Source organism: Chinchilla lanigera, unplaced genomic scaffold (genome assembly GCF_000276665.1).
Source record: "Chinchilla lanigera isolate Chin_1 unplaced genomic scaffold, ChiLan1.0 scaffold00151, whole genome shotgun sequence".
NCBI classification, from domain to species: domain Eukaryota; kingdom Metazoa; phylum Chordata; class Mammalia; order Rodentia; family Chinchillidae; genus Chinchilla; species Chinchilla lanigera.
The window spans coordinates 1,953,732-1,966,912 of NW_004955552.1; the positions used below are offsets into that span (position 1 = coordinate 1,953,732).

At 38.1% G+C, this 13,181-nt stretch overlaps 1 protein-coding gene across 7 annotated transcripts in view; it reads left to right on the plus strand.

Annotated features, from left to right (window-relative positions):
* Positions 1–13,181, plus strand: part of Mtus1 (microtubule associated tumor suppressor 1) — a 173,183-nt gene that overhangs the window by 86,255 nt on the left and 73,747 nt on the right. For 4 of the 7 annotated variants that reach the window (XM_013508603.1, XM_005412201.2, XM_005412202.2 and 1 more), the window contains exon 4: positions 3,372–3,533. In XM_013508603.1, coding sequence (XP_013364057.1) covers positions 3,372–3,533 — 162 coding nt within the window. Of the gene's footprint in view, positions 1–3,371; positions 3,534–5,336; positions 5,542–12,381; positions 12,514–13,181 lie in introns of those variants that run through there. The other 3 variants (XM_013508602.1, XM_005412200.2, XM_005412203.2) reach the window with 2 other exon arrangements.

The window sequence follows — 13,181 nt, forward strand, 5'->3', positions numbered from 1 at the left end:
TGAGCACTGGATACATTAGACCCTTGTTATTACTTGGAGTTACCTTACTGGGTAAGTAAATATTTACTTGATGTGAATCCTCTGTCTTGATACTTATTAAGATGAGCTGCGCTGTGCAGTATAGTTAATGTAGTGAACTGTGTATGTGTTTAACTAACTGAAGCTCATCTTCACAACACGTACATTTTATCACATGTAAAGAATGGCAAGTGATTTTTTCAAATTGAGTCTATTTTTCTGAAAAGTTTTAACAGTAAAAGATAAGTATAAACTTTTCAAATATGATAAGCTTTCCTTTTGGAGGAGTCATGCAGTAATAGAATTTTATTTATGTAATTTTATTTTATTTTTGTTTTGAACCCCAAGGCTACCAAATTTCAATCCAATTCTGTTTCAGTAATGATTTCTCATTGACTTCTGATGTATAATTTGCTTGCACCCATTCATTTCCCAGCACTCACAGATACCAGCATCCTTTTCAAGACCTCCACCTCTGTGGCTTTCTTTCCCCCAGCCCAGTGTAGATCTACCAGCACTCTTAACAAATTTTAAGTCTGCAATATAGTATTGTTAAACATCGGGATTTAGTCTGTGCTAAATGTATGAACTTAAAATAAATGACGTGAATAGTAGCTCTGTAAGTGCATCATAACGCTTTACATTTCACATGTGAGATAAATTACTGTACATGACGTCATGTGAACTGGCGAATGTCGCCTTTCCAGAGCTGTAAGTTGGAGAGGTCCTGTACCGATCTCACCGTTGAACAGTTTGGTGCTCCGTTGAAAGCCGCCTCTCAATTAGCCCCTCCTGCCATGCCTTTCTGTCTATGTTGCTGAGGATACGTTTCACTGCTTCTTTATATGAGATCCAACTATAGAACTGCTTTAGGTCAACTTTACTACTCAGCTGAGCATTAGGATTGTTGATTGGTGAGAGGGTTAAATGCCTTTATTCATGGCTTGTTTTTAATCACTCTCCTCATAAGAGAGAGCTCAAAATTAAGCTCTGCCTTCAAGCTTGGGACCTTAAACTGTTGTGCTTCTGTTCTGTGGCCCAGCACAGGCTCTGGGTTAGGGCTTAGACACTTGGCTTCACTGTCACTGGTTAGATCTGTGATCCAAGTAAGCCAGTTAGCTAGCTAAATAGTTTTCTTATCTATAAGTTAGGATAGTAAAGGTAATGCAGTGTTCAGATTTTTCTTCAGTACCTAAAGAGCCAACTCTTTGGTGAATTAGATGTTGTTTATTGCTCTCAGCGCGTGTTTTAAAGAGTAAGGGAGGAGTTGGGAAGCCTGGTGAGGGCTCCAAGCTGTCATTAAGTTGGGGGTGGAGGCAGGGCGGGGGCAGCTTTGTAGAGTACAACGGGGTGAGGCTGGGGCGGGGCTGGTGTTTTGCAGACTGTGTGTTAGAAGTGCCCCTGGAACAGGTCTTCTGCAGTAATTCTGAGGCACACTAAGGAATGCCCACAAATCTATGGTGTTTTCAGAAACAATGCCATGAAACATGCCATTCTGACGACGTAAATTTTCAGAATTTGTTGTGCCTTAACTGCAGGGTAGCCTTGGCCCAGGAAGTTTGATCTGCTACTTGCCCAACTTTGCTTAATGCTTCTGATCATGACTCCTCAAAAGGTTTCTGCCAAAGAGACAGTAGTTTGATAAATTTATATTTTAAAAACCTGTTTTTTAATTTGTGGGTTTTTGAATATGAAACATTTGCTGACTACTATAAGGGACATAAAGAAGGAATGTTTGCTTTCATCTAATTAGTGGACTGAGGAGTCAAATAGGTTCCTCAGAAGGGGTGAGGTGTTTAATGCTTCAGTATAGACAAGAGAACATACTTTCAAACTCTGTCCTTTACTTCAGGTATTGAAAGAGAAATTCATTCAGCAAACACTTCCTAAGTCTCACTTTGGACCATATACTTTGCTAAGTCTAAGGGACAGAGTTGAATCCGTTATCTTCTTCCTGTTCTCGGAGACCTTAAAGACCACTTTGTGCAGGAGGGAGGCACATGGAAACAGATGCCCATGGAAGCAAGTTTGCAGCCAGAGCTTGAAGAACAGAATGGTCCCCTGTGTATGGAGCAGGGTGTCCTGCCTGGGGGAGGCTTGCAAAACACTTGTGATTCTCAATAGCACTTCAGAAATTAAATGTATACTTTTACATAGGGGGTCTCCTTAAATGCAGATTTTGAAGCAATAACTCCAGGGTTCAGAAATAAGGACTGAAGGGAAAAGGGCCCATTGAGTTACAGGAAGGCAGAAGTGGAAGAAAAGAGTAGAACAGTGACGTGAAGCTTTTAGAGCTGTCAGTGCGCTGCTGCAGCACCTGTGCCACAGGTTTGCCCCTGTGAAGAGGGGTGGGGCATGGCATTAGAAGGCAGAGATTGGTAGGAACCAACTTTAGGGCCGCCCTTATACGAGGGAGGAAAGTATAATTCCAGTGTTTTGAGGCTATTTTTTTTTAAAACGGGGGAAATTGGACCTATAACAACCATAAATAAGCAGGAGTGTGTCTGTCCAAGTTGGGACACGCAACAAAGAATTTAAGAGATGAGTGGCATTAGGATTCAGGGCATTAGGGTTGCAGGTGGGAATTTGGGATTCATCTGTGGAGGAATTGAGTAGAGCATAAAATAAATAAAATATACTCTCCAAGAAAATGAGTTTGAAGAGAGTTGTGGACCATGGGAAGTGCTAATATTTAGGTCATCAGTGTGAGCATCAGGAGAGTGTATTTCAGAGATGTCGGGGGATCAGAAGCATACAGAGTTCAAGGGTAAGGGAGAGCACTTGTCATGAGGAAGAGTTAGAAACTTGAGCTGAGACCATTTAAATTTGTCAAGTAAACGGGATTAGAGAAATGAAAAAAAAGAATACTAATAATATAGCACCACCTGGTGTTAGGCATTAGACATTTATCAAATGATATTTTTCTCAACCAATTGAATTTTTGTTTTGGATGCCTTAAAATATTTTCACTGATTTTGTTTTTATATGATAGCCTACTGTGAGCATGGAGGAATTTATTTATTTTTGTAACACTACTGAGAGGATCATTATCAATTTGTATTTTGCTTTGATTTAAGCTTTGCCAAAAGCTTTTCTCTTGTACCATTCTTCTGACCTGTCTTCCACTTCAGAGAAGATGTGCGAGTTAATTGCTTCAGGTTGCTGAGTGACAGCTGTACTTCTCATAGCCAAGTTGCCTCATTGTTTGTGTGCTTCTGCCTTGAAATGTTGGACATAAATATGTATGATCCTGAATATTCATTCTGACTCTGTTAATGCGTTTGAGTTTACAAGCCTAATGTGCCAGCTTTCAAAATGAATAGCAGTAAAAACTTTTTTTTTTAAATCCCAAGGAAAAGCTGCATCCTTGAAAAGTTCACAGCCATCATGGGTGAATTTGCCTAGGTCACTTCCTCAGTCCAAAGGCTCTTTGAAAAGCCCCGCGCTGCAGAGAACAGGAAGCACCCCCTCAGTTGGCAGCACCCACAGCGATCCAAGCACCTACAGCAGTAATGGTGAGTTGGTCCTTGTCACACTGTTGGGGTTTTGAAATGATAGTTACAGGAAAAACCTCTGCTTTCTAAATAATTCATAAAATTTTCATTTTTGTATTTAGGGGAAAATTTACACACTGCTTTTTTGGAATTATGCAGAAAGTTTGGAAGGATAAACACATTCTTTAAAACGATGTTCCCTTTTGATGCATGTGCTATGAAACACTGAACAGTTATGTGCTGAAGGCGTCTGTTAAACTTTTGCATGGACGATCTAACGGGCATCATTTGCACTGATGGTATTTTGAGGTTTGTTTAACAAAAGAATAGTAACCTAGGAGCTCCTGGGACCCAACTGGAAATCAGACAGAAAGATCACTGCAGTTCTGTTACTCTGTAAAAGACTGAATCTTGAAATATATGTTTTGTAACCTTTTACTTTGAATGCTAGATTCAGTGCAATATGACCAACATAACTTTGAACCTGATTCTAAATCATTTAAACTCAGAAGAACATCTTTTAAGTTAATGTAAATTGGTTTTTTGTTATAAAGTGAGTGAATTAATTCAGCTATTCTTTTCTTTCAAAAAATATATTTGGATTTTGTACTTATTTTTTCACTCCCTTCATAAATAAACTCCAAATAATTCATGACTTAACCAGTTCTGACAGCTTCCATGTCCCTGCATTGCCCAGATGCTGTGAGAAGTGTAGGGGCCCTGCAGGGTGTGAATGAAATGGCCCTTTCTCTAAAAAGTAGTTGAAGAGGAAGATGTAATTTATGTGCATGACTAGAATATTGGATAAAACAGGATATAAGCATATGTGGAGGAGTGCAGAATTGTTCTCTCTGCTTTAAGCACAGATCAGTTTCTTCTTTTGAGTGAGACAATAGTGACAAAGCAGAATAATGGTTATTGAACACATCTGAGTGTGGAGATGTATTATAGGACATTATAGTATATTGTTTTTCTCTTCTATTTTCCTTGAGTAACTTCTGATGTTACTTTGACTTGATGTATGAGTAATTGAGGCTCAGAGACATTGCTACTGGTCCAAAGTCACACAGCAGATATGTGACAAAATAGTTTTTAGAGAATAAGGCATTGAGTTAATGACAGTTAATGAACACGTTTCTGACAGGTCACTTAGCAGTAGCTGGCTTCACATGCAGGTAAGTATCTGCATACTGACACTTTAGGAATCCTGAAATATGTTGCTTAAAACTAAACCAGACTTGTTTGAAGTTTGAAGTTTGAAATTGTAGCAAAATCCAGAAGGGTTTGCATGTAACAACTAATTCTCTGTGAATTTAAAAAGGTTATGTGCACGTGGATTATTTTAAGATCATTTCCCTCCTAACCATCTCTCTTCTAGTGTGAATTTTAAAAACAAACTCAGAAAACAGAACCACCGGCATGCTCTCAAAGCCGCAGCGATGGACTGGTGGCACTTAAAGCATTCACTTTGTGGCGTGCTGTAACCCAGGCTTTCTGTGTACAGCCATGTTGGCCTGGCCACTGCTTCAGTGCCATGTCTGACGCTCCTAAGGAGGCTGTAAAATCCTTTTGTCCATTCCTTTTTGTCTGTTAACAAAAGGGTTTGCCAAACACCCACAGAGGCTGTTTAGTGGGGATGTGTCCCTGTTGCAGATTAAGCATTCAAATCAGTGAGTCTCTTTCTTAGTTTGATTTGCTAGCTGGTTTAATCTGTTTTGTGTAGTGCCTTGGAGCTTACAGATTCCCCCTCTATTCTAATGCACTAAGAGCAAGCATGAGGGATATGAGACCGAACATGGCTGCAGTTTTCCCTGCGTGAGCTTGCTTTGATCCTTTTAAATGACTATACCAGGAGGATTTCGCAGTTGTACAGAAACTGATATTTCTTCAAAAATCTTTATCAATTCTACCCTCACCCCACCGGCTGGTTTAGAGAGGCACTATGATGCTACTTTATTGACACTGCTGGTCGTGGGATCCTACAGCCTTTGTATAATTCCTTTGTTAGCCACGTTTACTGGGAAAAGAAGTAGGTCGACGATTTCTGGTTTGATTCTTCTCTTTGTAAGCATGCTTAAATTTTAATTCAATAAATTGATTTTAGGACCTCTTGATTGTTATTTTTGTAATTTGTAATTTATGTTAACTGTTATATTTCTTGCACATACTTATGTTTATTTAAGATGTGAATGCTTCTTATAGAACCAATTTATTGTATATTTTATGTGTTTGGAAGTCATACTAAATATAATTTAGCAGCATTGTCAGTATTCTTGGCACATGAAATTGTCCTATTATCAAAGACTTTCATGGTTTAAATTTTGATTAAATAGGAGCTTTTGACTATGTGCTTACAATTGTGTAAATATAGACTAATACTTTCCTAGAATTAAATTGGAACACTACATCTTTGATTATTTTCTTCAATTATACTATACTTAATATACAATTCATATAAAAGTGTTGAACAGGTATACATTTTTAATGATTACTTCAAAATATGAAAAATTTTGAGCTGAAATTATCCTGCTTCTAATAATGAAGGGTCATGTTAGGAAATAACTCCTTTTGATCAATGTTTTGATTCTTACTGGTTTAAGCATTTGAACAATTCTAAAGAATGTTCTCTTGCTTTGATCATTTCTTTGTAATATGATACTGTTAGTGGCATCATTTAAGAACTTCTGAGCTGGCATATTGCTATTTTGATATGAGTATCTGTTCTTGATACTTCAGGATCCTATATAAATAACATCACGAGATGTAAAATAACTGAATGAAGGCGCTATTTTTTGGGAGTTTTAACAGGTTCTTTGTGTATGTTCTTTTAAGCATAGAAAATTTGGAAGTTAGAATAATGATTTCCTTTGCATATTAGTGTAAAGCTTTGCACAGTGATTTCTGTAGCAGACGTGCTCATTTAGAGTGGTTAAATATTATAAGCCCTTTCAGACTCAGATACCTAATGCTCAGTGTTTCAGGTTACTAAGTAATTGGAGAAAGAAAAATGGTACATACCAAGTTGACTAGAATGGTTTATAGATCATTGTGCAACTCAGAAGGAAATCTTAAAAGAGTGCATAATTTTGCAATATTAGCAGGAGTGTGGAGTTCGGAGACTTCTTTATCCTTCCCTTTGCCCATAAAAGCATATTTATTTTTGACGGGCAGATGGCGCGAGGCAGTGTAAGAGATACAAGCCAAAGCTGTTTGCACTCCCTTGGAAACAGGAGATCAGAAGGAGACTAAATAAAGTAGACTGTTTTTTTCCTTCACCTTTGTGGCTAGCTCTGCTGAGATGGGTGATACACAGAAAAGGGTATCAGCTCACCCTCAGACTTATCCTAGTTTTCCTACCAACTCTTGTGAAGGTAGAGAATTATTTCCTTCTTTTAGCCTCAGTCTTCTCATCTGATGAATGAAAGGAAAGGACTGGATCATTCTCAAGATCCTTACAGCAACAAATGTTTCTGACTTTTAAATTTTCTTTACTGTAATAAGATGATGCTTAATAGCTATAATGGAGAATGTTTTGAGTTGTTCAGGCGATTAAACTGGTTGAAAGAAGAATGAGTCTCTTTTACCCTCAGGTTTGTTTTTGTTTTTCTCATGGCAGGAATGGCAAGTGAGTATGGTCATTTAATAAGAAGCACCTGTAGTGTTGTTGCTTTCTCAGGGTGCTTCCAGGTTCAGAGGGAATTTTACATTTGACTAGTGATGTCTGCCATAAGTGAAGAGAATGTAAGGGACAGGCAGTATGGACTGCGGTCTGTACATGACAAGACATTTTAGCACTTACACACTTCTGAGTAGACTATTTGATAAACAAATATTATCCAGACCACTATTTGTTCCCATTCATTCATTTTAAGTGTTTTTCTAGGGCATAATGAGACAGTCTTGTTATTGCAAAGTTGAGTGAGTTTGCTTTGGAAATGTGAAAATTTATTCAGTAGTGATTTGATTTTAAACCAGGTGGACAGATGAGCTGGCACAGTAGGGAGTGTTAAACTGATTCATATGACATTCAAGAAATGAACAGAATGTTTGCTCTGTGAGTATGTACATAATCAAATAAACAAAACAAAAGTGAATTTCAACTGATGGTAGAATGTAGTATGAAATGCTAGTTTGTAAATAGAAATCTAGAGCACCAAGAAGCTCATTTTTATGCTTAGAATTTTCTGAGACTATTGCTTTATTTGTATTCCATCATCTCTCTTTCTCTTCATTTGAAACACATTTTGGAGGAGAAGTTTAGGAAAATAAAGATTCCATAGAATCTGTTACTCTAGTGTAATCCGATAGTAAGGACTAAAGATGACAACATAACAAGGCATATTTTTAACTATGTGTTATAGCTGAGACCTAAATAACCATAAGTGAAATTTCACATATTGACTCCATAGACCTAACTTCCTTGAGCGACTTTGGCCTCTGGAGCATGGTGTCAGGATGATTCTGAGGATGCATCTGGCCTTGGGACTGAGTACCATAGTCAGTAGTAGAGCCTGTGTATGAATTGTGAATTGTGTTATGAGTAAGTGTATTTTCATATAATTATGTATAAAATATAAGTATGTATCATCTGTTTCCATAAATGGTGTCCATTCCCACCTGTTCTACACAACAAGGTGAAGTGATTCAGTCCATTACACATGGCCAGGTAAGGACCAGGACTTGTATAGCCTGGAAAGGGTTCCATTACTTGAAACTGTTACACTTTGCTTAGTTTATTGGAATTAACTGAGGAGTTTAGCATCTGAGTATAATAACTCTGGATGAGGAAACATTTAGACATCAGGATACTGGACCCACTGCCATGTTCAGGTGCATCACGCCTCATAGTAATGTACGTCCTTCAAGTTTGGATTTGCTAACAAGCAGTGGGCCAGCTGAGAGTGTTTTGAGAATCGAGGGACAGGTTTCTGATCATAAAAGTATGTTCAGCTTACGACAATTTGTGCCCACTATTATTAGCAAGGTGGGATAGATATACAATAGATATCCAGCCAGGGGTGAATTGTGTTATGAGTAAGTATATTTTCATATAATTATGTATAAAAAATAAGTATGCATGCATTTGTATCTGAGCCAAATGCAGGCATTTTATTTTTTTCAATATAGATTTTGACTCTCGTGTGTTCCTGAGTTGTTGGATCTGGCGCTAGATCTTTGTTCTGTTGAACCTGTACAGGGCCAAGAGGCAGTTTATTTCCAGGGCAACACCTCTTGTGTGTGACCGCAAGCCAGCAGGGGGTCTCTCATGAGAAATCACTTCACTGAATTCTTTATAAACTGCAAGCTTCTCTAAAACTTAGAGAAGAAAAACATGCATTTAGTTACACTCAGTTGTATGTTGTTTTATAAGTTTGTAAGTTGAGCTGAATTTAATTTTTCAAAGTCTTAAAGCATAAATTGACCTAGTTGCTGCTGAATATGACAGAAATTGCCTTGAAAAGAGCAAGACTAAAATCCCTTTTAGTCTTGGGTAAGACTGTGATAATATCCCTGACTTCTTGTACTGGGTTTGATTCTGCAAAAACTGAAATGCTTATTGAGACCTCACGTGCATTTTGTGTGAAAACCTAAAAAAATGTGCTCTAAGAGATTTTGATTCTGTCATGTTAAACCTAAAGTCACCGCCGTCTGTCATTTGGGGAGTTATGATGAGCTCCCACACTGGCACCTGCCTATAATCCCAGCACAGGAGGGAGACTGAGGCAGGAGAATTACAGATTTAACCCTAACCTAGACAACTTAGCGAGACCTTGTCTCAAAATAGAAAACAAAGGACTGGGGATGTAGCTCAGTGGGAACATACTGGGTTAAATCCCTGGTATTCTGTCCCCCAAAAAAGTTATGGTGAAGGGCTGGGGATATAACTCAGCGGTAGAGTACTTGCCCAGCCTGCACAAGGCTCTCAGTTCAATTCCCTATGCTGCAAAAACAAAAAAAGGGAGAGGAGTAAAAGTTATATTGAGTTTTATATTACTTGTGTCTTTAATAGCATCATCTCCACTAGCTTTCTCCCAACCTTGGAAAAAACAAGTTTTTAGATTCTGGAGAAAGTGCGAATTGGAGTGGACAGGAAATTGATAGAAGTTGATCAGTGGGAGGGAAGGTTCTGTGTTGGACCTAATATTAGAAATGTTATGTGGATACGAGGAGAATGAACAGATGGCGCGTTGTACAGGACCCGGATATGGACCAGGGAGAATAGCACCGTGTCCTTACAAGCCCCAAGTGACAACTATAAGCACTGTTGTGGGGGATGGGGTTATTTATTCTCGGGAAAGTTTCCAGCTGTCTGCATGTGTGTAATGTGTTTGTAAGCAAGGCAAATTCCTTATTTTGGTGGAAGTATGAGATAAGGAAATGACTTAAAGTTGGTAATAAGTTTTTAACTGTGAGTGTAGAGCAAACTTGAGCACTTAAGATTAGGTGTTGAAGATTATTGAGAAACAATTTTTAAAATCCAGTTGGTAGAGAGGAAATTTTACATTGTAATATAAAGTGATTTTCCTGATTTAAGTTTTCTTTGTGTTTTCCTTTGGGGCTGTGTACCTTAGTAATAAAGTAGGTGTTGGCATTTTAGCTTCTTTTAAAAAAACTTTAATTGGTACATGTTTGCAGTTCATGCAGATTGCAGTCATCTTGGGGAGTAGTTATATGTACATGCTACTGCTTGTTTCTTCTTTTAAATTCCCCTCTCCTCAGCCCTGGCCCCTGTGCCCCTGGCCCCTTTCTCATATTTGTTGGTATTGCTTGTCTTAGCTCATGCTGTGGTGCATAGTGTTTAATTGTGGCTATTAGGTCCCTGTACACAGCGTATGTTTATTCTTCTTAATTCTCCTTTCCCTACTCCTCACCCCTCAGCCTTGTTCCCTTGGTCCACTTCCCTATTACAAGAGCTCTGCCCCTCTGTCCCTTTCTCTCATCCTTTAACATCACTTAGTATTGTATTTTCTAGGTGCATCCATTTTCCTACAAATTTCTCAAATGTGTCATTCTTTATGGCTGAGTAGTATTCCATTATATATACATACCACATTTTGTTTATCCAATGTTGATGGGTATCCTAGTTGCTTCCAGGATTGAGCTACTATGAATTGTGCTGCCGTAAACACTTGCATGCATGTATCCCTGCGATACGATATCTTAAGCTCTATGGGGAAGATACCTAGCAGGCAGTTAGCTGGGTAGTATGGTATTTCTAATTTCACTTCTTTGAGAAATCTGCATACTAATTTCCATAGTGGCTGTACTAGTTCACATTCTCATTAACAATACAGGAGGGGCTGGGGATTTAGCTCAGCGGCAAAAGCGCCTGCCTGGCAAGCGCAAGGTCGTGAGTTTGGTTCCCGGTACCGGAGAAAAACCAAAAAAAAAAAAAAAAATACAGAAGTTCTTCCTTTTTCAGCCTAGCCACATCAGCATTTGTTATTGTTGATTTTTAATGATAGCCATTTTTTCTGGAGTAAAACAGAGTCTTAGCAATGTATTTAACTTGCACTTCTGTAATGGCTAAATTCATTGAACATTTTTTCATAGATTGTTGACCATTTGTGTTGCTTCCTCTGTGAAGCATCTGTTCATTTCTCCTGCCCATTTCTTAACTGAGTCTTTAATTTCAGGTGGTTTAATTATTTTTTTAGTTCTTTCTGTACTCTAGATATTAATCCTCTGTCTGAAGAGAAGCTGGCAAACCCTTTCCTATTCTGAGGTTGTCTCTTCATTCTACTGATTGATTCCTTCACTGAACAGAAGCTTTTTAATCTGATATCCCATTTGTTGATTCTTGCTGCTATTTCTTGTGCAATTGAAGTTCTGTTTAGGAAATCCTTTCCTATACCACATCTGTGTCTTCAAGTGTTTTACCTATTTTATCTTCTAGAAGATTTAATGTTTCTGTTTTAATGTTTAGATCTTTGATCCATTTTTAAAACATTTTTTAATTTTAAGGAGAATCATAAAAGTAATAAAAATACAGAATTTTAAGACAAGATGATAGGAAATTAACAATGGTTGATTTTAATTTAATATATGGTGAGAGATAGCAGTACGGTTTCATTCTTCTGCAAACAGATAACCAGTTTCCCATCACCACTTGTTGAATAGGCTATCTTTTTTTCAACATATGCTTTTAGACCCTTTGTCAAAGATCAAATAGTTGAATATGTCTGGGGAGGTTTCTGTATCCTCAATTCCATTCCATGATCCACATGTCTATTTTTCTTCCAGTACTATGCTGTTTTTACCACCATAGCTTTGTGATGTAGCTTATAGTCTGTGCTACCTGCTTTGCTCTTATTGTCCAAAATTTCTTTTGCTTTTCTATGTCTTTTCTATCTCCATATGAATTTTGGGATTGTTTTCTGTAGATCTGTAAAGCATTCCAGCTTCTTGGAGCAGCCAGCGACCAGGCCTATATTCCATCCTTGTAGCTACTCGCGAGTTTGTCCATTATTGCTCCTGCATCACTAGCATTGATGGCTGCCTGCTCTCTTCCTTGTCCTCATGGGGAGGGATGCTCCTCCTATTCTCCCATGTGCACCTTAGACTTGCTTGGACATAGTATATATGGCCATGTAGTTTATCTCCCAACTTTTATCTGGGATGAAAGGTAAATTGGACAAGGTGCATAAACTTGGATCATGCTAGACAAACTAGAATGTATGGTTATGGTGGTTGTGGCATTTATCTTGCATCCCTGAATGTATAAACTACCTCTGTATTCCCACCACCCAGGAGCAACCAGCAGACTGTAGGTATTTAGTAGGCATTTGTTGACTCAAGGAAGATAAGCATAAAAGGCTAGCACCACACTTACTTATAAACTCAGGTGTGCCCTCCTGTTGTGTTACAGCTGGTAATGCTGCTGCCGTCAAGCACGAGGGGAACCCCTCCAAACCAGCATTTCAGAATGGCTCAGGATCCTTTCGTTTGAAGACTTTGGCACCCAGAGCTCATGTACACTTGCTAAAAACTCCTCCAAAAGGTATTGTCCTCATTGTGGATAGAAAGAGAGCAAAACTTTTACAGTCATTGGCTTGTAAAAAGTTACATTTTGACATTAAATTTATAGTAGACTTTTTTAAAAAAAATTCTGTCAAGTAAGGAGATGTAATACATTTTTATACCAAGAGAGTTGTTCTTGTTCTGAGAGTCCATAAGCTCTGTGGGTAAGGTGGTTACATACATAAATCAGGAGGCAGAACAAGGGCATCAGGTAAAAATAACAAAAACTTAAATTATTACAGTTCTCTAGAGTGCTAGATAGAAAGAAGCAGAAATGCATGATTTACTTCCCATCTCTAGCAGTGTTTATATTTGTTACTTTAATGTTGCTGGCCCAGAACCATGTTTTTTCTCTCTCTCTTTCCAGCTCTTTACTCCTTCCTATGTCACTCACTTTGTAATTGTTGTGATTACGAAGAATAATTTTCAGGTTTATAAAACATGGAATGTACAATTTTCATGTAACTTTAACACCATGGGTCTCAGGTGCATAAGAAATTTTCAGTGTTTGTAGTGAATTGAAAGATTGCTTCACTGAAACAATAATTGTGAATGAGAAATAAACCTATGAAATGCAACCTATATTTATATTAGAGAATTTGGAAAACAGAAAAAGAGTCTTCCTTAATTCTACCAACAGGGCCAGGC